The 26765-nt window shown below is 40.0% G+C and overlaps 1 protein-coding gene and 1 non-coding gene across 3 annotated transcripts in view; one reads left to right on the plus strand and one right to left on the minus strand.

Annotated features, from left to right (window-relative positions):
* The first annotated feature begins 5257 nt into the window (after nt 1–5257).
* On the plus strand, nt 5258–5329 carry trnaa-ugc (transfer RNA alanine (anticodon UGC)). Its single transcript has one exon. It is a non-coding gene; the product is annotated as a tRNA-Ala (tRNA).
* A 3693-nt stretch (nt 5330–9022) lies between these two features.
* The window catches only part of smarca2 (SWI/SNF related, matrix associated, actin dependent regulator of chromatin, subfamily a, member 2), a 40815-nt gene continuing 23072 nt past the window's right edge, over nt 9023–26765 (minus strand). For both annotated transcript variants that reach the window (XM_067520862.1, XM_067520863.1), the window contains exons 24-34: nt 26116–26282; nt 24604–24767; nt 23456–23683; nt 23036–23113; nt 22343–22561; nt 20798–21021; nt 15670–15775; nt 13956–14057; nt 13105–13231; nt 12454–12587; nt 9023–11077 (exon numbers count right to left, since the gene is read on the minus strand). In XM_067520862.1, the coding sequence (XP_067376963.1) occupies nt 11042–11077; nt 12454–12587; nt 13105–13231; nt 13956–14057; nt 15670–15775; nt 20798–21021; nt 22343–22561; nt 23036–23113; nt 23456–23683; nt 24604–24767; nt 26116–26282 (1585 nt within the window). In that variant the 3' untranslated portion in view covers nt 9023–11041. The remainder of the gene's footprint in view (nt 11078–12453; nt 12588–13104; nt 13232–13955; nt 14058–15669; nt 15776–20797; nt 21022–22342; nt 22562–23035; nt 23114–23455; nt 23684–24603; nt 24768–26115; nt 26283–26765) is intronic.

The following is a 26765-nucleotide window of genomic DNA, read 5'->3' on the forward strand; positions in this document are numbered from 1 at the left end:
CCCTTTCTACAGCTTAAACTGTCACGAAACTCCCTCAGTTTAGGCAACAGTCCAAAACATTACCAATAGTAATCTTGGCTCATTCAATTCAATTCAACTTTATTTATAAAGTGCCACTTCACAACAAACTCATGACAATGCACTTTACATAATAAAGTCAAGTCTATAAAGATACGTAGAGAAAGCCCAGCAAATCCCCAAACACACGGCTCCAAAGCCGGGGACACCTGCAGCGAGGGACGGAGACGGAGAAAGTATCCTGGGAGAACTACTTGAAAAAAACCTGGTTGCTGCTCTGGCTGTTTTTAAAACTTGCAAATATCAGCAAAGAGTATCATCGGCATAAAACATCAGAAAAAAAATACGCAGAGTGTTCGGCCGCATTATGTTCGGAGTGATGAAACTTGTATCATTTTAATTTGATAGAGTGATGCAGCCCCCCACAAATTGCAATCTTGGGCAAATACTGCGAGACTTGGCCGAGTGATGGAGGACAGAGAGTATTGCATCTGCTAAATGACTAAATGTAAACCAAAACTCAACAAACCGGGAAAAACTATGCTTGGCGTTTTGCTAGTGGGGAACTAGCAGCGAACAACTAGTTCCTCAAAAATCATAACTCCCCCCCCCCCCTTTTTCACCCCAGTATGGTACAGCCCAATTTCCTCCTGTTATGAAGAGCTTTCAAACCTCCCAGTTCCTGGATGCGCAATCATCTGAACAATGAACTATTCCCAATCACAATCCAAATGTTTTCCGATTTAGAAGTCAAAAAACTAAGAACTACATAAATCAGTTATCCTGTAAGTCCGGAGACAAAAGAAATCCACTTCAAAATTCTTAACAGCATTTATCCATCCAGTGAACTGCCAAGACAGAGATGTAACATCGACCACAGTAACTGTAGCGTCTGTGATACTGAAATCGAGACAACAGAACACGTACTTTTTTTTAACTGCATGTACTCTGAAGCGTTTTGGGAAGATTTCCAACACTGGATTTCTGGCAAAAGTGAACTTCCTGCTCCTCTTAAAAGGGAAAATACTATTTTTGGTATTAATCTGAAGCACATGAAAAGACATATGGTACTTAACGATCTGATGTTGATGACAAAGTTTTTCATACATGCATCCAAACGGAGGGAACGAAAGCTTCTCTTCTCAGTTTTTAAAAAGGACCATGTGGACAATCATCTCCGTTCTTTAAAACTGATGAAGAAAAAAAACAAGTTGTTTATTTTCTCTGTTGGTTTACATTTACCATAAGTTAAATATAATTAGTCTTTTCTCCACCTTATCTGAGTTGAGTTATCAGATATTAATCTTTCCATTGTGCCCTAAATGTAAAGAAACGTTTTACTGTGATGCCTTCATGTTCATAAATTGTTCTGCATCCAATTTAAGGAAAAAACAAAAAAACAAACTCCCACTTCCTGTATGATGGATTCTCATTTCAGGTTCTTGCCCCGGGACACTTCGACGTGTATCCAGGAGGACTGGGAGTCAAACCACGAACACCCTGTGGTTTGTGGACAGCTGCTCTACCAACTGAGCTCAAGCGGGTCCAGATTGGACAGTTGGAGAGAAGCTGAAGATCTCACCTGTCTCATTTATGGTATAATGGGCGAATGCGGTAAGAACAGGTTGTGTGTAAAACATTTACGGACGTTTTACATTAGTTCATGAATTAGTTTGAGAAGGGTCAGTGTCTTCTTGCTCTGCACAGATTTGCAGTTTTCACTTCTTCGTGGCAGCTCCGGTGGACGTTTAAGTCCACGTATGTCATTACTGTGTTTACAGCATCTTGTTTTTATTCATACACCACCAGGCATTTGAAGGGAAGGCACTTAATGACTTGTGTGCACAGTACACACACATCTTACCTGCCTCCATCTTACTTTACATATTGCCGTTGATATGAAAGTCGAACTGATGATACAAACTGTCCCCAGGTATTTGTGAATGTCAAACTCCAATCTGGACAATATGGCACAAGTTCAACACACCTGCTTTTTCTCATAATAAAAAGGTCCAATAAAAACAGACACACACTGACTCACTGTTCTGATTTAATTATAGAAAAACAGAATAACTCAAGTCTGAGACAGCAGACACCAAAACAATCCACGAACGGTTCTTATTGAGTAATTCGACAACGTTCGAGCGGCCGTTTTTCACAGACCTCGATGAACCTGCCGAGCACCTGCCAGGTTCACCTTTACTGCTCATCATTTCTGAGACACGCGGTGCTGTCAGATTAACTGATCACTGCCTGCACATCCCCGCTGCACCAAAGGTCGTCTGGGTTCAGGGCAGAAAAATAGGCCTGCAGTCCTGCTTTAAACTAACTCATTTGATGTTTTTTTTGCTTGGACATTTTCTGTTGTTGTATTTCGGTCTTTTAGTTTTTTTTCTGGTTTTTCTTTTCTGGTCAGTTGAAGCTGGCCAATCTTTTTGATGGTGTTAAGCATCTTTCAATCCAGTTGAAATGTTTTGAAGCACAGATACTTAAAAATGCCACATACGTAAAGTTTTAACAGCAGCTTTTGGAGTTAGTGCTGTGTGGCAGTTTGAAAGAACATACATCGCCTCTCACAACCAACCCCGCTGTTAGTGAATGACCTGTTCTAGCTCCTGAGCCACAGTCCTCAAACTGTTTGAACACTTTTGAGTGTAAGCCAGTAACAGAAAGAACCTGAAAGGGGAGGGGGGGGAACGAAGTGCAAAACATTTTCTCCAGCTCTGGAAATCATTTTTCTACTACAGTAGTAAAAAAACAAAAACAAAATGTGTTTGGTCCCGGACAGAAACATCTGTCATCTGATCTGGGAGGAAAAAGAGAACAGCCGTTGTTGTCTTCTTCACGGCGACTTTTAGGAAGTTCCTGTTTGCTGGGTGTCAGGGGAGGGAAGGCTCCCGGCTTGGGGATCAGCTGATTTATACAAATAAAGTGGCAGAACTGCTACTGGAACCGGCTAGTGGGTTCATTTGGCAATGTAAAGAAATCGGTGATAGAAGTAGCTGGAACAAAATAAATCCAAAAGAGTCAAAGGGCATGTGGTTGGTGGAGATTTGACGCTCTGAAGACGCCACAGCACGATGCCACATCAGCCCTCAAACATCCACATATTCAAATAGATTTTCTATGATGAAAAGAAAATAAGTTTAGTCATGCGTTTGATTGGTTTGGAGCTCTTCAGAACAAATGAAGTAACTTCTTTAATCAAATACCATGGTTAACTGTGTGCGTCTGCTCATTCAAATATTAACTGACTCATATCAGATGTTTAAACTGTGGCTAAACAGAAATGCGTTTCAGGGATTTATTCTCTGCCTTAATTGATGAGACCGTTTAAAGATGTTATGAAATTTGCTCTTCTCTCGATGCAAATTAGCTCAACCGCTGCCAGTGTTCAAGCCTCTCCTGATTCAAACTCCAAGGCGAGGCTCATGTGGTTACGCTAACCCCAGCGCCTGAAGTGGCAGCAACGCTTTCACCATTTCTTATTTTCTATTCACTTCATCACTTTAACTGAGGGAATCTTCGACATCATGGGAGCTGAGCGAAATTTCACTTTGCATTTCATTTTTACTGCACAGTTTACCAATTTATCAAACATGAAATGTATCCTCAATCCACTCAGACAACATTTTGGGTTAGTTTCTACTGAGACATTCAGTTCACAGTTTGGTAATTCAGTCATTTGTCTTTCCGTCAGTAAAAAATGACAGTGCCATACAATACAACAATAGCTCGTCCCTTCAGGCGTCGCCACAGCAGAACGAGTTCGGAACATTCATTTGGCATTGGGTTTACGCCTGTTGCCCTTCCTGCCGCAAACCTCGCATTTTATCTGGGCTGTCTCTGAAATATCGCCTAGATTATTAGTGTTTTTGCACAATCTAGAGACACTTTCAACAGTGTTGGTAAAACTCCAAAAGGTCATTCAGAAACATTTGCGCTTTTATTACATTATCAACTGTATGCTAACACAGTTAGTACTGAGTGGGAATTTCTCAAATGCTTTAAAAAAAAAAAACAAGAAAAAAAAGGAAGCATTGTGAAAGTTTATGTTTCTAATGGACTGTGTCTACAGTCCAAACCCTGCAAATTTGGACAGTTGCCCTATGTTTTAAGGCTTTGTACTTCACTACATTAATTTTGACGCTTACATTATTGGATCATACAGGATCATAAACTGCATAAATTGCAAGGATTTTAAAGTAATTGGACTCTTACCTGTTAATGTTTCGTGTGCAGCTGTGTGTTTTATAAACCAGAGCTTGCACTTGGCTCAGAGTTGGCATTTTAGGCGAAGGCCTAGTTGTCTCTCAGTAAGATTAAGGACATTGCCATAGAAGTGAAGAAGATGATACTTAAGCCCAAAAAAAAAAGCAAAAATGATGAATGTGATAAATGTAGTTGCTTTTCTACAATCAAAAACAGGAAGCCCAAGTTGTATTTCACAAAAAACATACAAAATTCACCGTTTTACTTGTTTAAAAAGACGTTGACTTAAATCTGCCAGTCGAGACACTTTTCAACAAATTAAATATTATGATTGTTTTACTTTGTATGTGTTCACCCATTTTCTAATGAACCACTAAACAACAGTAGCTGTCATGAGACATTATCCCACACATTTATTCTCCGCACTGACGTAAACCTGCTCAAATTGAACCTGTAACTTCTTTTTCGTCCTGTTTATGACTTAATGTGCTAAAGCGCAGAGCTTCTGCGGGAAAAAAACAAACAAACAAACTGCAATTGCTGCTGCTTTAGGGAAATTTCAGCTTAGGTTGGAAAATTTTTGTGTTTTGTTTTTTGTTTTTTTAATCATTTCAGGGATGATAATTCTCCCTGCTCAGAAGAACCTAAACACCTTCTGAACCAACGGCACCATCAAATTAAGACCAGCCCCTCAACAGTGTTGTGCTGCTTCTTCTCCAAACAACGCTGATGTCGACCTACACTTTTATGTTTTAGCTCGGTAAATTTCTGGTGTCTGTGCCCTCAGAAAAGTTATACATTAAGAGATTTTCACTGTGTTATATAATCTTCTCAAAATATCAGTTTCACCGTCTTATAGAACACCGTGACCCATGATCAACGTAAAATATTTACAGTGTTTCTACTCCCCAATGTTGGAGTAAGTATTCACATCCTCTGTTTAAGTAAAAGTGTTCTGTTACACCTAAAAGTCCAGCATTAAAAATGTTTCGAATATGACAAAAATGTGATCAACATGGTTTCAGTAGGGGATGTAGCTCAGTGGTAGAGCGTATGCTTTGCATGTATAAGGCCCCGGGTTCAATCCCCGGCATCTCCACTCGTTTTGGAGATAAAGTCAGAGAGGAGAGAAGATTAAAATGTATCGGCCTCAAAAGATTTAGCTGTTGGATGAGGTGGAGCTCCTGTGAACTATTTTGTATCCAAATGCCGCAAACGATTAACGATTTAATGATGGATTAATCTGCAGATGAGTATATCGATGTAATTGAGTGATTATGTAATTCGATATAAATTCTTACCACAGGCTCTTACTAATTATGAAAGCCGCTGCTTGTTTACCAGGTGCAGCCTGCCTGATCCAGTATGCACCATTTGTATAGGCGTTTTGTACTATTTACTTTGAAGAAAGGTGAAGATCATTGACCCAAAGATTTATTAACCTACTATTAGCTGTAGGTGTCCCCAATAATCAAGGGGAATCTCCCCCTGCATAGCAACAGAGGAGGGCTCGCGCTTGTGGACAGAAAAAAAAAAAAAGATTGTGGCTCTTCTCTCTCCTGCAATATGACTTTTAAATAATTGATTTATCCAAATAGTTGCTGGGTTTTTCTGTCGAGACGAGTCGGTTGACTAATCACTAAAGCTATAATTTAATATTAGTTAAAAACTATTCAAGTCTTTCGCAAAGTAGGAAAGAGGGAAACTTTTTTTTTTTTTTTTTTTTTTAAACAACTGAGTCACTGATTGATAATTTTAACAATGTTCTGGTATGTTATCGACCAACAAACACTGTACTGCTGAATCAGTGGTAAAAGTACAAAATTTTGCTGGATCGTTAATCAAAACTTCGAGAAACCGGACACACCAGCCTTTAGCGTAAATGTCTCGTTGGTACTGAAACCCCATGTCTTCCTCGTGCCTGTGATGTAACCCTCCAGCTTGCCAGAACTCGGCACTGCAAAGAAAAATGAGCCTTTTCCCCGATCATGCGTTAAACTGATAGTGAACCCCGGAATCCCCTTTTCCCGCTCTTCCTTTTAAGCTGTGCAAGAGTTAGCATCGATAAGGCCCGTTTGCCCACCTTGAATGCGGACGGGTTATATTGCCAGATAAACTGGGCTCTCGCATAATAGAGTGCACCTGGCCCTTTCACATCAGCATTCGTGAGTCATGCTGAAGGAAAATTCCCTGAATTAGTTTGGGAGGACGTGCATCTGCTGCTCGGAGAACGTGATGGTGGTGGAGCCTCGGACAAAAGCTACAGAGGACCAGCAGAAATCGCACCGGCACCTGACTTTTTCCAGCTGACATCTCTGGCACTCCGAATGGGATTAACATCCAATTTCTCCCCCCCCCCCCCCCCCCCTCTCCCCTCTCCCCTCTCCCCGGCCCCCTCTCCCCTTGGCTCAAGTCTATCACAACACCTCAGCACTTCAAAGAGGCAGATAAAAAGGGGCGATGTATGGTCATTCTTCAGGGGGTAATTGGCTTTAGTGCGGCTGTGTTTAAAATGGCAGGAATACAAAAAGCAAAGCTGTTTTGATGTGCTGCGGGCTGTGAGCGTCCAGCCGGCTGTACAGTACGACGGCCCCTTCGTGTGCCCTCCAGTGTCTGAGCTGCACAATACAGTCATGATGCTATGAAATGCAGTATGGCCCAGACAGAGAGATCACTGCGGTGGTTCAGACAAGTGTGTGGACATGTCACACGGGGTAAAACTCCTGGGGCCGTATCCTCCAAGGTGCCATGATGTTCACTTTCACTGACAGGTGACAGCAGCCCGTTAGTGAAAGTGAAATAATAAACGCTGTAATGATGCTGTACAGCTGCTTTGGCCAAAGGATTCAGCATCAACATTTTAGGCGTTTAAAAGTAAAGTGAAATGCTAAATGCTAAATGCTCTACACCTGTGTAGTTTTTTTATTTCGACCCATTCACACTCTCACACACTCCCACACCGATGGGGAAGCTGGCCAACACGCACCGGGATTTTTTTGGAGAATTCCTGGTTATTCGTTGTCTATTGTAATTCATTTTCGGAAGCTGATATGTCATAAATGATTGTCATAACCCTCACCACAGCGAATCATGTGCCTCCATCTAACTCTGTCCTCTGCATCCTCTTCTCTCACACCAACTAACTTCATATCCTCTCTCACTACATCCATAAATGTCCTCTTTGGTCTTCCTCTAGACCTCCTGCCTGGCAGCTCCAACCTCAGCATCCTACCGATATATTCACTTTCTCCTCTGAACATGTCCAAACCACCTCAATCTGGCCTCTCTGACTTTATCTCCAAAACACCTAACATGATCTGTCCCTCTGATGTCCTCATTCCTGATCCTGTCCATCCTCGTCCCTCCCAAAGAGAACCTCAACATCTTAAGCTCTGCTACCTCCAGCTCTGCCTCCTGTCTTTTCTTCAGTGCCACTGTCTCTAAGCCGAACAACATCTCTGGTCTCACCACCGTCTTGAACATCTTTCCTTTCATTCTCGCTGATACTCTTTTATCACACAACACACCTGACACTTTTCTCCACCTGGTCTCCTGGACACACAGTATATCCACCTTCCTTCTCTGGATCATGTCAATCAACTTTCTAGCCTTCCCTGTCATAGTCCCAACATTCAGGGGCCTACTATCAGTCCTACACTATTAGCTTTCCTCTTATTTTCACTGTTTTCCACTGTTTTGCCTGCATTCAGTAGAATATGTTTGTAATTAACTATATGGTTGTACACAGTAGTATTATCAGTCTGCAGTGTTAGCAGTGCACGAGAAGATTACAATTTGTTTCCTTTGTGCCGACAGATATGAAGCAAAATAACTGACACATCTGTGAGTAGAAGTAGAGGGTTTAATTTAGGTCATAGTTTAAAAAAAGCCTTTAATTCAGTTTCCAAAACAAAAGCCTTTAAGGTTTAAAAACCTTAAATCTAAAGCAAAGCGCTACATTTTCTCTCTCTCTTATTTTGCACGCTGTCAAAAGACATTAAAACTGAAAGTGGGTTGTTGCAGTGGATTGTGCTGCCGTCTTTTGAATCCTTTTATTGTACTTTTACTCATTGCACCATCTGATCTGCAGCAAACGCTCTGCTGCAACTTTTATTGTTTCATTATGGGAAGTAAATAATGGTTATATTGTTAAAGTAGTGGTGCACAGACACAGACTCCACCTCACCAACACAAATACAAGGATTCTCCCAACACGGATGCATAAACTCAACTTAAAACCCTCTATGGTCTTTAGTGGTTTTCCATCATGGGTTTGTGCATTGTCCAATATAATAAAAAGCTATTTTCTGTAACCAGGGTTTCGGGGGACTGAAGCCCATCCCAGCTGTCACTGGGCGGAAGTAGAGTTATCATCAATCTGACAGTTTCAACCTAAAAACGGAGAAATTATAACCTTGCAAAAGTACAATTCATGGCCGAGTCGGTGCTTGGATTGCAATAAATTGCAGTGATTAATCTGATTGTTTTCATATTCCTGTGCTCAAGGTGACGCCTTCACAATGTTTCTGACTAAGATCAGAGCAAAAGGAGAAAATCATCAGATTTGAGATATGATGAAACGATTACGTTTAAGTAACCTTTTGCAGAATAGCAAACTGTGGCATCTTGTAATTGGGAAAATCGTGGTAATCACAAGTGCTTAATACAATTTTGTAAATAATTAAAGCTGTCAGATAAATGTAGTGGTGTAAAGTACATACTTTATGCAGGGTCCACCGAGGGAAACGGACGGACTGATTCAGAGAGAGAGAGAGAATCCAGAAACTGTTGGTTTTGCTGACAATCTGAGATTTTATTTGCCCTGGGCTATGAGATACAACCACAAAGACACTGTGCAAAAGAAAGCAAAGATTAAGTCACACTTTTAGTTGGCAAGCACAAATTACACAAAACAAAAAAGGTCATCTGCATGTACACAGTATATTGCAGGAGGAGTTCATGCTACAAACAACATATTAACCCATGAAATGAAACTATTACACAGTACACACCTCAGTCCAATTTCATGAATCGGTATGCTGTTTAAAAAATACTTTTATATTGTATTCAATTCAAATCAGATGCTTAAACCCATGACACTGCTTCCTTTGTAATATTTATCTACCGCCTTTTTAATAGTTTTCAAAACTCCAGCAAAGATTACGTTCTGTCACGGTGCATGTGCAGTGCTCCCGCTTTAAAAAAAGCTACATTTACTGCTATAATGGATGCTGGTTTTATTCAACAACACAAGATGTTTACCCACAAATCTGCTGCCTAACGTCAGATATTGCTCTGAAGGCCAGTTTCTCAATCAAAAATAGCCCAAACTACAAAGTTCAAAGTCACAGCTGGAAAGCAAAAGGAAAGGTGCATGAAATGCATGGACTTGACTAAATGATGTGCTGCCTCTATAATGTAAGGTTACATTTTATTTCATATAAGCACTTTCAAAAAAACAAAACAAAAGCATTTAGTATGGCAATGTGTAAGTTGACTTCCATTTTCGTGTGTTTGCTGAACAACAGACTCCAGAAAGCTACAAACCCAATTGGTGGCAGATTTGCCTTTGAAATTCGTAGTATGTTTGGCTCCGTCTGAATGCGTATTATTAAAAAGCGGGTCTAGATCATAACCAGTGATTTATGTTGGCTGAAATGACCACTGTCAACGTTTATCAGTTGTATTGACTTGGCAACCAAACTTACGTCATATTCATTGGCAGGTTATTAAAATCCCTTTCAGGTGACTCGTCATTGTCTCCAGCTACAATTAAATCATCTATTAGTTAATAAACAATAAATTAATTCATAAATTATATTTTCTTTTATTATAAATGACTTTGCTTGTTGTGGCTTGTAACTAGGAGTTAATGATTAGTGGAGAATGATTGATTGGTTACAAAAAAAGATTTCAAGACATCTCTTCATGTTCTGGCAGTGTGGAAGCTAATTATCTTCTTTGATTCGTCTGCAGCTTCACATTTTCAGTTCAGCACTGCAACTTGTCACACATGCTTAGTACAATAGCGATCAGTGCAAAGTTTTAGCCGTGTTTGGCCAAAAATCCAACAGCCCACAATATTTGTATTTAAAGTACAAAAGCTGCGAAACTGAGTCTGATGTCAGAATAGTCGGCATTGTTTTTTTTTTTGCTGTAACGAGACTGAGACGAATCTCTAAATAGTTACTGTAATAAACTGATCGCATCACTGGAGTTGCCACCTTTCGCATTCGGTAAACAATGTGGTGCATTTTAGAGCTCGACAAACCTGCTGGGCCTGGTTTTGGCTGCTAAGCTATGATTGGGTGGTCGCAGGTTTTCAAACTGTTTCTCTAATGCTTTAAACATTTGGCACTGCACAAAGTGAAATGATAAATTCAACAATTAAAACCTTCTGGTGCCAGTGGCTCTAAAACCTAACTTATCCGTGGCCATATAAGATTATTTTCATTACACGTTTATAAAATTTGGATATTATTTCATTTACTAAAAGTGCAAGCAAGTAGAAATAAAGCAAAGTTGCATATACTGTGACCTTTTTTCCCCCTATAGAATCATGTTTTTAAAGCACTGAGTTAAAAATATACTACAAAAGTGTCTTAAAAAAGGATTATAAGCAGACGGTATTGCTGTAGCTTATCGATTAGTAATACATTTTCAAGCTGGTGAGAAATGGGACAACGATATGCACTACACAGACAAATAGTAGGTAAAAAGAAATGCAGAGTATGAACCTGACCAACAGTAATGGAAGATTTTGTTCTTTATGTTTTTAAGTGCCATAAACAATATCCTTGCGTCCCCTTCCTCACTCGTCATCGCTCTTGCTCTTGTCCGAGTGATCCTGCAGATGAGAGAGAAAGATTGAACTGAGGGAGATTTAAAGGTAGAGAAAGAGGCAGTGAAGAGTGTGATTATGCAGTGCTATGGTTTGTTGTCTGTTGAGCATCAGCCAGAATGGGTTCGGGTCATCACAAGCTGAAAAAACCAAGAGTAAGAAATAAAAAATATCTCCAGAGTAAACGGGTCTGAACGTGAAAGTAGGTCCCTTTTCTTCTCTTCTGTTTGGATTTGGCTTCTGAGCTGAAGGTTAAAAAAAACGTGTCAAGGAGAGCGGAGGACCTATAGTGATTAGAACTTGGACGGTTCAGGTTTAAATCTGCAGTGAAGACCAGCTTTTTCCTCTGTATGCTCCCCACCATGACTGACAGCTGAGGGAGCCACTCGCTACATTTACATTGTCATGGCTTTTGGCAATGCTCTGGTTTAGGCCTTGTTTTTGTTGGGCTGCTGACATTAACCTCCAATACTCGGCGGTTCAGTGTTAAGAAGTGGAGAAAAAAAAAAAAAGATTGGTGCACCACAGCAGCAAAGGTTCAGCCTCCAGCTGCCCACTCAAACTGAGAATGGACTGAAAGCCAATGGAGAGGAAACACTAGTGGCTCCTATAGCTTTAGATTCAAGCTGGTGCTCTCAGCCATTTCTAATGACATCCAAATGTATCTTTTAGGCTTCTCTTTACTTCTCTTAGGGCTACTGGTTTGATTTGTTTTTGAATATTATTTTACTTTGACTTCTAACGACTTACATGTCTGAATGTGAAGAGTAAAAAAAAACAAGAGAAAGTGTTCTGGATAGCTGCGGTTCACAGTGACCCTGGTTAGGGGTTCAGTGTCGTTTCCAAGGACAGAAGAAACTTTTATCTTGTCTATAAAAAAAATTACTGCAGAGTTGTTTGTTTGGGAGGCTCAGCAAAGACGAATGCTGTGTTGTTAGAAAATGTCACTTCTGTTGTAAGTTGAATTTGAACAAAACAACTTAAATGAAATTTATTTCCTGTACCTGCCATTCCAGGTGTGAAACGGCTACTGATTGGACATTTCAGGGAAACCAGTAAATTGTGGTCATCAGGGTAAGAAAATTTTAATATTCTTTCTCAAACCGCACTGTTCTTTCTCCATATTCCGAAAGATTAGCGGAGCAAAGGCTGTGACTGAACTTTCCTAAAATAATTCTATAGATTCGTTTCTTACTTTCCCCATTCAGAATTACATGTAAGTAGTTGAGACCTGCTGATTTTGAAACTTTGAAATTGAAAGACTACAAAGAACAGTTTAGCTAAATCATGGATCATCAAAGTGTGTTGTGTGTTAATTTGGTTTTTTTAAAGGAGCAAAACGTGCTCAAGACGGCGTAATGCAGCGGAGGAGTGTGACCTACAATATCATCCAGATCCTCGTCACTGTCGTCGTCGCTGACCACCGGCTTGGCCTTCACTCTGCTCTGCCTCTTCTTGCCTTTGTCGTGGCTGCGTGCTTCCTTACTCAGCTTGATCTTAACCCGCACAGACTTGGCTGAGAAAGAACAAGAGGAAAACAGGAGAAACACATTGTCTTACTTAGCTTTGGTTGTCATGGTTTGGGTTCTTGTATGAAGATTTTCAACAAGGCTTAACTTCCTCTAGGGCCCTGGGGTAACACCCCCTTCTGTCTCACTGTAATAATACTTCAGCATAACTGAAATATTTATTAAACCTCTGTTCCTTCATCCACTTTACCTCTGCACTAATTGAAGCCTCCGAAACTAACTATGAAGTGAAACTTAAGTTAAATTTACAGTTTCAAAGATCAACATTGAATTCAAATGCCCAATTAAAATAAATTCTCCCCCTCAAATTGTATTTTTCATTTGTTGTTTACGTTATGGTTTTTCTTTGTGCTACAGGCAACAGTGCACACGGCTCCCAGAAGGATGACAGCCAAATGAATTTTAAACCGGAGCAGCATTCACTGGTGTTTACACGGTAGAATTATACAGTAATTATGAGTGACTTTGTCTTTGTAGGCAGTTCCTGAAAATGGTGCATCTTACCCTCGGCCTCCGAGTCGTCGTCATCCTCATCATCGTCATCACTGTCATCTTCGCTGTCTTCATCCTTGGCAATCTTTTGCCTGGCACTCTTAAACACAGACTGAAGTACAATGGAGTCCTCATATATCTGCAGGGGGGGGGGGGGGGGACAAAAGACCAGCAGGTAGAATCAGTGCTTTGAATAGCATGATCGACATGTATTACTGGAAACATAAGAGCCTTCTGGACAAAAGGTTAACGAGGGGGGGGGGGGGGGGGGGGAGCTGAAGCATCGGTGGAGAGAACACTTGATACAGAAATGTGAGAAGAGAAGAACTGGCAGATAAATGCTGCAAACAATCATTTGATGGCTGCAGGCAGAGGGAACGAGAGGTTTGGAGAAAAAAATACACATTTTCCTAAACACTTAATGAAACACTGGTGTCCACTAAAAAGCCAAACTCTTTTTGGGTTAGTAAAACTCATTACAGTGCAACAGGTACCTGTAGAGAAATGACTGTTTGGCACTACTTAAAGGTGTTTCCAGACTTTTGTTCTTTAATAATGTGAAATAAGTCTAGAAATGACTGAATGATAAAGGAGTGTATAATAAATATTCCGTGGGGTTTAAATGAAGAATTTTCTTTACGGGAAAATAAAGCAGAATGCAAATACAGTGAGATGAATTAAATAACTCTGAACGTCTTCAGTCTCTGTTTTTCCTGTAATTAGTGAAACAATGTGGTTATTTCCAGGAAAAGACATTTTGGAATAAATTAAGTGGCCAATTAAATTGTTTTTTCTCCCTCCATCCTCAAAATTCTGTCAGCAAATATATGATGACTTATCAGAATTATCAGAGGGTTTCTGACCTGAGATCCTTCCAGGTTGAAGGTCTGGGCATTGTGACAAAGCAGCATCACGTCCTTCTCCAGGTCTCCCACACTTCTGTATTTATGGTTTCTCACACGTTCCTGTCGCCAGGGGGAAAAAACAGCATGATGCACTCATCGTTTCCCTTACTGTCACCATATATTTTCACCATCCTGATAAAACTGAACATGGGCTGCTGTAGTTTTTCTCTTCATACGCAGGAGTTTGTGTTCAGATCGCAGTAACTTTCTCAAACTGCAAAAGTTATATTGCATTTGATTTGCTAATGTTGCATCTCTCCAGACATAATTGATTTATTGCCTAATTAAAACTAAATGTAAATCAAACCAGACGTTCTCTCTGCAAGCTGCATCCCTAAGCACACAGAATTTTTAGTGGAATTAAAACTTTATCTGAAAGCAATTTGCTGAAGCTCGACAGAAAAGAATCTGATCTTTACTACAAATCACATCACTCCTGTTCTCTCCACTGGCTTTGTGTACACACACACACACACAACACATTTCAAAGGCCTTTTACCCTTTAATGCACTTGAGCCCACCATAAAGTACAGTATACTACATGCCACTTATGTTCAGCTTGTTCTTGTCACTTAGCTGTTCTCAGCTTTCACAAAAGTCAGCTGTTACATTCTTTTCACACCATCCATTGGTCTTAAGAAAAAAATCTGAACAGCTTCTTTAACACGGGGATTGTTGAAAACATGATTAATTTAGAACATCAAGTGTTTCTTTAAGGCCAGAGCTGTTCTTCATCTTAAAAAATATGACTTGTGGCTTTTGCTTTGCCACAGATGGTTTCATCATTGCTTCTAACACATTGTCACGGAGATTTACTTGTTTTTATTTCCTCTAAAGCTACAGTGTGCAACATAAGCTAGTGCTAATCTGAGACAATCAGTTCTCCTTGCTTTGCTTCTTGTACTCCGCCACGCTCTGGACTACTTAGCTGAAAAGTAAGTAGTTGAAGTTATCAAATGGCAAATTGAATAAGAAGCTAATAAATATATTAATCGAGCAAAAATGGTCGCTCTTCTCTGATTGGTCAGCAGGCCGAACCTCAAACAAAATGCGTCTGCACCACTGCCAGTGCTGTTCAATAAGTGTGTGTCACTGGAGGCTTCAACAGCATTTCTATACATAAAGATTATGGTCGGAGCATATTTCTATTAAAAACATAATGAAAACACAATAAAACATGTGATAATGCACTTAAAATTCTGATTTGACTGAAACAAGAAATGTTCTGAAACACCGAATCGTAAAAATCATCAATAAAACACCCTTTTCTGTCTTTGACTAAGACCAGAGGACAAAATTATTTGAGACAAAGACACAAAGCTGATAAAACTGAATTGTTACTACTTCTACATGACTAAGCACTTGCTAAATTTAATATTTTTTGTATTTACAAAATAGCATTTGCTTCACCGACCATAGGGTCGGTGGTACACGCCTCGCTGAGAAACACACTGAACCCCTAACTGCCCATCCCCATCCCCAGGGTGTGCAGCGCCGGTCCCAAGCCCGGTAGAAACTGGGGTGGGTTGCATCAGGAAGGGCGTCTGGCATTTAAAAAAAAAAAAAAAAAACGGTGCCTAATCAACATGCGGACGAATGATTCGCAGTGGCGAACCTGGACTATGACAGGATTGTCAGCCATACTGTATGTTTTTGTTCTTGTTCATCATACCTTGATCTTTTTGAAGTCCACAGGTTTCCTGATCAGCTCATAATATTCGGGAAGCTCCTTCCTGGATGGTAGTTGAACAAAGACCTCGCTTAGTTGTCTTCCTGACCTGGAGATGAGAAGGAAAGAGGAGAAAGTCGTTCAGCATCATTAAAACCCCCATTTTAACGTTCGCACAAATGTTAATAGTTGGGGGTGTCTGTGGTGCAGTGGGTTAGAACAGTTGTCCATTAATCACAGGGTCGGTGGGTTATATTAGCATATTCAAATCTTGACATAATCTGTAGATCTAGAATGACAAAACATTTCCAGTACACTACAGTAGAACACTACTACTATAAGGGTCACGACTTCTGATACATTTTTAGACGCTCACTCTGAAAAGTGGAATATCAATGCACAGCTTATTATAGGACGTTTGGACATGAGAGGGCAGAAGCTCCACAGCCTGCAATTATTAGACCTGTACACTTCCATAGCCTCAGGCAGCCACCGGGAAAATAAACAGGTTTAAATGTGTATGTGATATATGCAAATTTATTCATAATCCTTAAATGAGAGGGTGAGTACTAAATATAATGATAACATTTTATCTTAAAGAATAGAAATTACACAATAAAAGTAAAATAAAATATGCCACTTGTCCTGTTTTATGTATGAAACTCTGCTGAGGCATATTAAATCAGACTTTGAACTCTTTAACTGCACTATAATGTTGTAGTATCTCTTTTATAATATGAATAATGCAGCTCAATAAATAATAAATGAAATGTTTGCGCTTGGGGCCAACTTGGCCATTTGTAAGTTAGCAAAGAAAACAAGCAACTGAGTACATGTGAAGAAAACTGTGATAATTCAGAAACAACAGAGAGGCTGTTGAGTGTTGAGCCTCCATCGACAGTGCGGGTTAGATTTATGAGGGGCTCTGTGTAATCAGCTGCATTTCCAGGCCTTTTTAGCCCAGACTCTACGGTTCCTTTAGTAAGTTTAAAGAAATCTGTCAGGGCTCCGGAGGAACATTTAGAAAGAGCAACCTGGAAGCTGGAGAACCAGGTTGCAGGCCTCTAATTTTCAAATGACACTTAAAATTCTGGACCAGTTGGCAAAAGTGAAGAACCTTTTTTTCCTACTCGACAATCACTGCCGTTTCACATATGAGCTCCGAACATTATTTACAGATTCAGCTCCAGTATCAGCTTCTATCTGCACACAGCCTTGTACACATCATCTGGACTTTGTACTAGGGGGCTCACAGGATAAAGTTCGGCTAAGCTCCGGACCACCTCCCTTGGTCATTTGCATTCTCACACACACCACCTCTGGATAAAGCCCGGAGAAGACCATCACGTGAGTGAATGGCTTTGATAAAGTAGGTCTATAAAGAGAAAAACAAACTAGATGCAGAACACGTACGGTACTAGACGACTAAAGTTCTTTCTTTACTCATTCAACAGCAGCACCAACAGCACTCAGGTCTCTTCACCGACCCCCCCATTTGTCAGACCACAGAGACCATCACACTGCTTCTTGTCTACAGATTTCTCAGTGGCTTAGGATCCGGACACATCTGTGGTTGTTTTCACCAGATGAACCCTCTTGACCTTGCGGGCCGAGCAGCTGCTAACTGTTCCAAGAGTGCAAACTAAACATGAAGAAGTAGTATTTACTTAAGAGTGCAACATATTAGACCTCCTTTAAATCCCTGTTAAAAACACCGTTTCTGTTCTTGCTTCTTTCAACAACAAAATGGTTTCTACTCTTTTTACTTGTCTAACATTATGTAAGTCACAGTTTGTACAGCACTTACACAGTACTTGTCCTTGTCAAAAAGATGTGCTAAAGAAATCAACTTGACCGTTGACGGTCTGTTTACCATGTCTAAAAACCATCGAGGAGGACAAGATCAAGCATCTAAACTGAAACACAGACCTTCTCAAAACAGACAGCTTGTCTATTTGTATTGTATACATATAAAATTTGTACTATGAGGATGCACTGAATCAGTTTGCAGGAGTCGTTCAGGCACACTGGTGGTCCACAAATGCCATCATGAGTCATCAGCAACAGGCTTTTTACCTTTAGACCTTCGTTCTAAAGACTCTTCCTTCTCAAACTCAACTGAGTGTTGAGTCTGCTAACAAATACAAACACTGCTAACACAACATTAACAGAAAAGGCTCTTGGATCATTTCCCAGGGGATTTTGTGGGGAAACTTCCAAAGTTGTTTCTACTGGGAGAAGATACGGATCAAAGTAGTTTAAGATTCACTTGTGACGAACGTAGCCGAGAGAAAAATTCTGTCAATAAAAGTGAAAAGAATCAGAGGCATATGGATTACATTATGCCATAGTCTTTATGACATTTACCTCATCTCTGTGCAAATTTATCTATTGATCTACTCAATATGAAGGACCTGTGGTGTACTGTGGGTATGAAGTTTGTATCCATACAAATACTTTAAACCATGTTCTAGGGAGTTAGTGTTCCCTCATTAATAATTGTTTTAGAGCAGCTTATTTATGAGGAAAGTGCTCCAGCTCATCTACTCCACACGGAATAACTTTGTCATATAAAGTATCAAGTTTCTAGTCTGTATTGTTCCTGTTAATTTGTTCACTCGAAAGAGTCCCAAACACCAGCACTACAACCAAAATGTTCAGCTTACTGGTAACTATGGTTGCCAGACAGAAAAATATATATAAAAAAATAAATAAAAGTATGAACTGCCCACAGAATTTATTAAAATAAATAAATAAAAAATTCCTAATCTTAAAGGTTTAAGATTCAGTCTGATGTAAAAGCTGCAGATCTCATAAGTTAAAATAAGCTTTAACACCTTTGATGTGTGATGCCTCTCTGCAGATTTATGGCAATCAGGTTTTCTGGGAACAGACCCAAATGCAGACTTCAGCGCAGATACATATTCGAATGAATAAAGAAAGTGATCATGAAGGGGTGTGTGAGCATGTTTGTCTTCTTATGACATGTAATAGCAAGATGATAAAACTGCTGCTGATTTCAATACAAACGGCGTGATATATAATGCTTTCATCCCATGTTTATCAGTGATCTCCAAACCATGACACACTAATCAGGCTGCTGGAGAATTGTTAAATTCCACGGTACTCTAAATGAAATGAAGTCGCACTCACATGCTCTTTATGCAGTCTGGAGCTGCACTTTGTTTTATGGGAAAACAGCACTGCACCATAGGAATCCAAAGTTCTGCAGCGGAAATTCCAAACTTTGTCCCAGTCTGGTTAAGAAAGAGGAGCGCCAATATGATGATTGAGATGCTCTGGGAAGAACAACCATCAGCTGGGAGAGGAAAGAATTCATCTTCTGGAAAAGCAGGTAGCACTTTCCTGGAAAAGCTCCGGCACAGTAGCCAGCCGTTGCATACTTGAGTATCGGGAAGACAAATGCACATGTTCTGCCGTGCATGCGAGGCACATGTCATTCCACACACTACTGGAAAGTCTGTACACACAAATACGCCCCGACACTTAACACATGACTTTATGTCTGTTTATATTGACCCCACAGACTGATGCCATAGGAATGTATGCCATAATACTTCCCCTATGATTTTATATAAGGAACCACTTATGGCATTGAGTTACATGTACAACCCAAACTGGAGCCAAAAGATGCCAGTTCAATGTCAGTGAATGCGTCTTTTAAGGAAACATGTAAAAGTCACAATTTTCTGCACCAAGAAAAAAATCTAATTCACTTCAATAAACTGCCAATAAATCCTGATGTTTACAACTCATTCCATGTGCCATGCCAACAAAGGGATAAACCGCTTCCAACAGTCCTATGGTAAATCCCTTTCTGTGCTCACGTTTACTGGCTTATTCCACTTACACGTTTCCATTTTTTTAATAATATGATGCATTTTTTTGTGATTAGAAGGCAAAAAATCATGGCGTTTATTGAGTTACACCTTAAGCGAGTATGTAATTCCTGCTATTTTCTTCATGCAGCACTTCACAAAGCACGGCTTTGTGAACCAAACAAACAAAGACATGCTGCTTCTGTCTGGCCTCAATGGTCAGTTATAATTCCTGGAAGTCATGTTGGATTGACTGATTGTGTGTTTTGATGTAATGTGCCAAGGGGACTGCAGATAGAAATTAGCTTTAACTCTGGTGTAATGCATCAAATGGAATAATGTAGGTTTAAATCTATTTAAAGTTTCTTAGGCAATGATACAGCTCAGGGCCCACTTCAGTAACTACCTACCTCTTTGTACCATGTACCTATGGCTAATGCAGGAGTTAATCTTCAACTATACCAGCATCATAGCAACAAAGGCATGTTTAGTCCTTATAGTAGTTTCTCCACAGATGTGTTCAAAAACAAGCATTTTGACCGTCCTCCTTATGGATGTGGAATTTGGAGCAATGGATAAAAGACGGAAAGTGATTCAAATTCTTATCTTAAAAAGTCAATTTGGGATGCTTACAAAAAAAAGTATTCACCATTCTCTAAATTTTGCAATGATTTTCTCTGACAGAAACCGTTTTTATGTCAATGTACATGATGTGAACAGCACAGAAGTTGCAATACCACTGTTGGCCACTGCGCCAAATTCTCTCAGCTGCCCGGAAATGATCCTGGGGGCTTGATCCTCACAGGCCAAAACAAAGGCTAAAATCAGTTAGGCATTAAAGTGTAAGGAAATAGATTTCATGTCTTTGCAGTTACATGTGTCAGGCTATTCTGCAGCTGATGAAAGCTGCACTGATACTGAAAAGCATCTGTTCAGTCAGACAGATAACTGAAGATGTCACAGCTGATGAACATCCTGTGCAGGCAAAGTGTGAGGGATCTAAAATAACACTTTGGAAAACAAACTTGGTTTTCTCAGAGCCTGTTAAATACTGTGGGGTTGTGTGAAAAGCCAGAGATCTGTCCTCCCACACCAGGTGGCAGTTGTTGATTTACAGTGATGGGGATGAGGGCATAAATATTCTCTTATAAATAAAAATTATCTTGTAAAAATTATCTTATTTGGTCATTCGGAAAACTAACAGAGCGTAATGCAACAGGTGAGTGTAAATCCTAGTATTATGAAAGTTGTGTTGGATTTTTCCAGAAACACACAGACACAAATCTTCTTACCCATCTCTGTAGTTGATCACAGTATCGATGATTGTGTTCATTTGCTTAGTGAGTCTAGGGGGATTGGGGGACAGTTTCTCAGCTGGTGGGCGTCCACGCCTCTTTTTAGTCTTGGTGCCGCCGTCGTCTCGAATGGACAGGTCCTTGTCCTGACGACGCTTACGTTTTCGCTTCTTCAGCCGGATCTCCTCTTCCATCTCTTCCAGATTTCCATCCTCAATGGCCTGGAGTTGGAAGGAGTCAGAGCAGACATGAGGTCTATGTCAATATGTCAATGTCTATGACTTGATTACTTTTTGTTTTACTTTCTTTATGGCTTAAATATGCACATTTTTCCCATGTCTGAAAATTGATTGTTTCTAAACATTTTAATTATTTAAAACAGAATGTGGTCATTCTCTAAATTAATGGCATTTTTTGAAATTAATTTAACAATCCCCACACAGTCTAAAACTAATAATGAATTGCCTCTACTTTTGGCTAATGTAGTATGTTGTGTGTGTGCAAACCCTGGACATGTCTCCAGTCTATCTCAGAGCTAACACAGAGAGAGACATTCACAGACAGACAACCATTCACACGCACATTCACATTAGAGTGACCAATTAGCCTGAAATACATGTCTTTGAAATGTGGAAGGATACTGTGAGGCCACGAGAGGCAGCAGCAACACCAAACTGACAGGTGCCTTTCACCTGAGCAGTCAGACAGTCATCCAGGTCACTTGAGTTTACTGGGAGTGATGGCACCAAAGTTAATTACTAAAATTCAATGGCAGAAGAAACAATGGATCAGCAGGATGAAGCCGCTTCATTTGCCTGTGTCTGCAGCTGGAAACTCTCCAATTACAAGTGAGCCAGGACTTAATTCAGCCATGTATTAGTCTGTTCCTTGATCAGTGCCAATGACTTGCTATTTTATTAGATGGATTATGGTTTGTCACCAGTTTTCAAAGGTTTATGCGTTTGGAAACAAATTGGCTTCAGACTGGGAGCCACAGGGTAGCAGAGTTACAATACTTTGAGAGAGAGAGACTAACACTGTTGGTCCTTCCATGGGATTGGAAGGTAGAAAGAGAAATTTAACAAGCTACTTGTGTGGAACCTGTATTGTAATTGGCAGCGTGAGCAGAAATATTGCAAATTCAAAAGAAAATGCTTCCTCATTTCAGACAAAAGAAATTAAACTGCAGGTGCCACTGCAGTCATAAACATTACAAGAATACGCATCAACATTAATAATGTACACCGACTAAACATTTGTGGCATTTCAACAGGTGCAGATCGCAGAGAGCACTTATATCTTTAATTACCCAAATTAGCTTTGTGCAAATCAAATCCGTCAGTATGTTAAACAAGACTGCTGTAATTAACTGCAGAGGTGTCGCGTGAACTTTGTTCAACAGCTCTGCTGTGGGTTCTACTCGTGAATGTTTTCTATTAGTGTCAACAAATACTACGAGTGCGGCTGAAGAAATGAATGAAAACAACTGAGTTTTATATTTAGTCACATTTTATCACCATTAATATCTGAGGTATACTTTACCCGGAGCCACTGTTTCTCGGTCAGTGTGTCACTGTAGTCCACGTCCCGGCGACAGCGTGACCCTCGACCGAACATCTTCTCTTCCTCCTCTTCATACGTGAGACGCTCCACCTCAGCATCATCTTTGATGATCCAAGAAGGAAGTTCGTCCTCCTCCATCAGGCGTGGCTTACGTTTTGGGTTCCTGGCATCTTCCCGGCGTCGGTCCATGTCCATGCGCTTCGGAGGAGAAAAGATGGTAAAGCACCAACATCATCAGGTAACACGTTGCCGTTATACGGCACAAACATGGGTAAATAAAATGCCGAGCTGATGTCACACCATGTTAACTGGGAACGCAGGCGCCATCTTGTGCGATTTCCCCTGCCTTTCTGTTGCCGATTTGAGAGTCTGTTTAGACTTTCTCTTATGATTAGTGTGAATGACATGATAACTCTGAGTCCTGTATCCAGGGCAATTCAGTCGTTTACTACTAAGAAACATTCTGCCTCGGAACAGTTGTTACTAAGTCTGAAGGTGCATGAGAAGAATATGACGCTTAACACGGATACGGATACCTACAATTATTTTAGGACAGATGTGGTAGAACCAGCTGTAGTTTGGCAGTTTCACATTTAAAGACCAGTCATTTGAAGAGTTTACTCCACAATTTCAATGTGAATCAGATCTAACAAAAATGGCCATATTTCTTACCATGAAAAGCTCAAATTCATCTTCATTGCGCGCTATCATCTGGTTAAGGGTTTCATCATCGGGTACCTCATCTTCCTCCTAAAATGACATTACAGAAAACCATATTCACAACACAGAAATCCCTTCCAATATCAGTTTCTGTTGTTTCAGGAAAACAGGTGGTTAGTTTGAAACAAACCATTTAAATATCGAGTAGCTGTGATTGCATTACAAATGCTTGTATTATTATAAGTGGAGGATCATTGAGGGAGCCTCTGGGCCAGCAGTAATTCATTTAAAACCAGCGTAAATAACTTAACTGCGGGAGAAAAAAGAAAATCAACCTCTAACATTCATTATATAAAAATGCTTCATAAGGCATTGATACCTCAACTTCCTTCTGAAATGTTTTTACTTTAAGGCAAATAATAAAGACCTTACCTCATTCTGCTCCTCATGCTCTAAAATAGCCTGCAGGAAGGCGCGGCGCTCATGACTTGATGACTTCTGGTCAAACATGCCTGCCTGGATAACCTTTTGGTCCACGTTAAGTTTGTATTTGGCAGCCGCCAAGATTTTCTCCTCCACGCTGTTGACAGTGCAGAGACGGAGCACGCGCACCTCATTTTGCTGACCAATGCGGTGAGCGCGGTCCTGAGCCTGAAGGTCCTGGAATGAGCAGATACAAGATAAGAATTTATGTCAATTTAAAAGGATTTTACCAAAAGTGACAGGTCAGAAAGACTGTACAGTGTAGTTACTAAAATAAGGGCTAAAAAGCACCAAAGACAATCTCCAAGCTTTGTATCAGTAAATATAATCTAAATAGGAAGCTCTGTATTAAACGCCATCCTGCAACCTGTTTAAGCACTGAAACATCGAGCACATTGTGTCGAAAAACAAAAAACTAACTACTAGCTAACCACATTTATGTTACTGTGAATCAATCCCGGCATATTTACTGACAGTAAAAATACAAAATAAAGTGTGATAACAAGTTGCCATCTTTGTTTGGTATTGTATGACATTACATAGTAATATTTTGTGTCTGGAGAACAAAAAGAAAAACAAGAGAAAATGGTAAATGCTAAATAAAAACGTAAAACTGATGGTTGGCCACAGAAACTCCATGACCACCCAGCTAACGCTAAAGCTTTCACTTGACCGTTAAGAGCCCCAACATTTGACAAATTTCAGTTTATCAGTCTAGTGTCCACAGGCACTTTGGAGTATCCGTTCAAAAGATTGATGTTTTTGGAACTGCAAGCATATGTTCAGAGAGAAAAGAGTTTTCATTGTAAAAGATCAATGACTTAATAAAAGTGGTAGATACAGTTTTTATGGAAAACAATGCTTTAAATTCCTAAACCATTTACTTCTGAAAGTAAAAAATAAAATAAGATCAACTAACTAAGTTATTACTGGTTGTTGTTTTCATGTCACATTGAACCGAAACCTTAAGAAATAAGACATGAGTCTAAGTTTTAATGTAGTTAACTTCACCAGTGGCATCCGCCATGAACACTAAACCAGCCAACACAAAAATGTTCGCACTAGGTTAGAATGACACAATCTTTTGCACGACAGACCTGATGGGGGTTCCAGTCACTGTCAAAGATAACAACAGTGTCGGCAGCCTGCAGGTTGAGGCCAAGGCCACCCGCTCTGGTGCTGAGCAGGAAGATAAAGTATTGAGATCCTTCCTCATTAAATTTCTTCAGCAGTGCTGCTCGGTCCTCAGACTTAGTGGTTCCTGAAACATTAAACACGAGCATTTTTTTTTCTTTCTGCAGTCTGTCAAGTTAACTTTAAAAAGTCAGCTCGTTCTTCTGATCAAAAGGTCATTGTTTTCGGGAAAGCAAAAATGGCACATATATACTGCACCTCATATTTGCCCAATTAAACTGTTTCAGAGGTGTCGAAAAAGGGCATGTGGTGTCAACATATGATAAAACTAAAACTACCAGTTTGTCTTTAAATTAAATTATGCTAATGCACCTTTTCACCCCAAAATAGAAGTACTATAAATGTTTGAATGCTGCTCAATCCAGAGTTTATATCAGATTCTGAATTTCTGCCCAACAACGGTACAGCGAAAAACTGTGAGTTGGTGAAGGTCTCAATGATCAATGCTTTTGTTATGGATCCACTTATCTGAAGATTGAAGACCACAAAATTACAGCACTTTTTGGTCCAACCTTTAAAGCTTTTTGTGTCTGAAATGTCTGGTATGTCTGCAACCTGGTTTCACCACTCGCACACAGTAGTCAATGGAAAATGGAGTCAGAGACGGATTCAATGTCATGTTGCACCTCTTATTTAGTCTGAAAAGAGGCCCAAAATGAATAGAAGACATTTCCTTGGTGAACTCGGATCTTTGTTGCCAGACCTTGTGGCTAAAAGCATTCTCTGAGTGTGGGTTTCTGCGGAGTGGTGCTAATGGGAACTGCCACACCAGTTTGACAAAATATTATTTACTTTTAACTATTATAAGTCAACCTAAACGAGAAAGGAGACATTCATCATTCTATTACAGTAAATGCATGAGGGGATAAAAAGGATTTAAAGATTTTAAAATCAGACTTAACCTTGGATTATGACCGTGTGTCTTGAGGCAGGGACTGGTTGGGAAATGTAGTACTTCTTTGCTAGGCACATGAAACCCTGAAAGATCTTTAAATTTTGAAGCATAGTCTGGATGTTGGGCTTTGATTTAAGGTTGATTTATACATCTGTGGTGATGTGGTGTCTATGCCATCTCTGTCTCCTTACATACACAAACTGAAGCTCACAGTTTTAGGCAGGACACTGTTTTCCACAGAACTGCACAAACTTGATATTCTGTGTGATACACGTCTGATATTTCTAAGTTAAGATCTTTGAAATTCCTTCTATTACCCTTTTCATACATTAAGTGATAAAATACTGCAAGATGTCCTGATTACAAAAAAACACAGTGGATGCAATGGACAATAACAGTCTGTTTCTTTGCTGAGGCAATTATTTTATGCTGAATAACCTCTAAGAGTGTTTAAACAATTGGACATTCCCGCGAAATAAATGCAATCATCACTAAAGCGCGAGTAAAGGTGACATCTTACCATCAAGACGTAAATATTGAAAGTTGCGGTAGCTGAAGTAGTCCTCCATTATTGTCATAAGAGATGTCATTTGACAAAAAAGCAGGACTCTGTGGTTCGTGGCCTGGAGTTTCGGAAGGATGCGGTCTAGGAGCTCAAACTTGCCCGAAGCTCGATAGAGATCAGGCCTGGGCAAAGTAAAACATATTAAGACGTGAGTTTCAATACATATTGCGTAGAACCTATTTATTAAATTGAATTCAGCCTCTAGTTTGACAGGTCTATGGCTCTATGATTTAGATTTCGTGACATTTACCAGCAGCCTTGAACTTCGTAATACTGTTTCTCTACAGAACCGTTATTGATGAATGTAAAGTAACATTTGCCTTGTTGTCATAATGCAGACAGAGGTTTCAATATAATGCTTTGACTATTCTTGCTCTGTCACAGAATATGGGGGCAGGACTCTCCAAAGGTGATTATATTTAGCATTTTTAACCACTCTGGATCACAGCCATTTGATCTGTGGTTTACCTGCAGCTTGTGTTTGACCCACATCCTGTATACCTGTACTTCTGCTAACCCTTCTGCCCCAGTTTCTTTTTTCCTTCTTCGACCACTTCTCTCTTCCTTGTCTGTATTTGTCTCTTAAGTTTGGGCGAAAAACGTTA

This window comes from Channa argus, chromosome 11, assembly GCF_033026475.1.
Source record: "Channa argus isolate prfri chromosome 11, Channa argus male v1.0, whole genome shotgun sequence".
Classification (NCBI taxonomy): domain Eukaryota; kingdom Metazoa; phylum Chordata; class Actinopteri; order Anabantiformes; family Channidae; genus Channa; species Channa argus.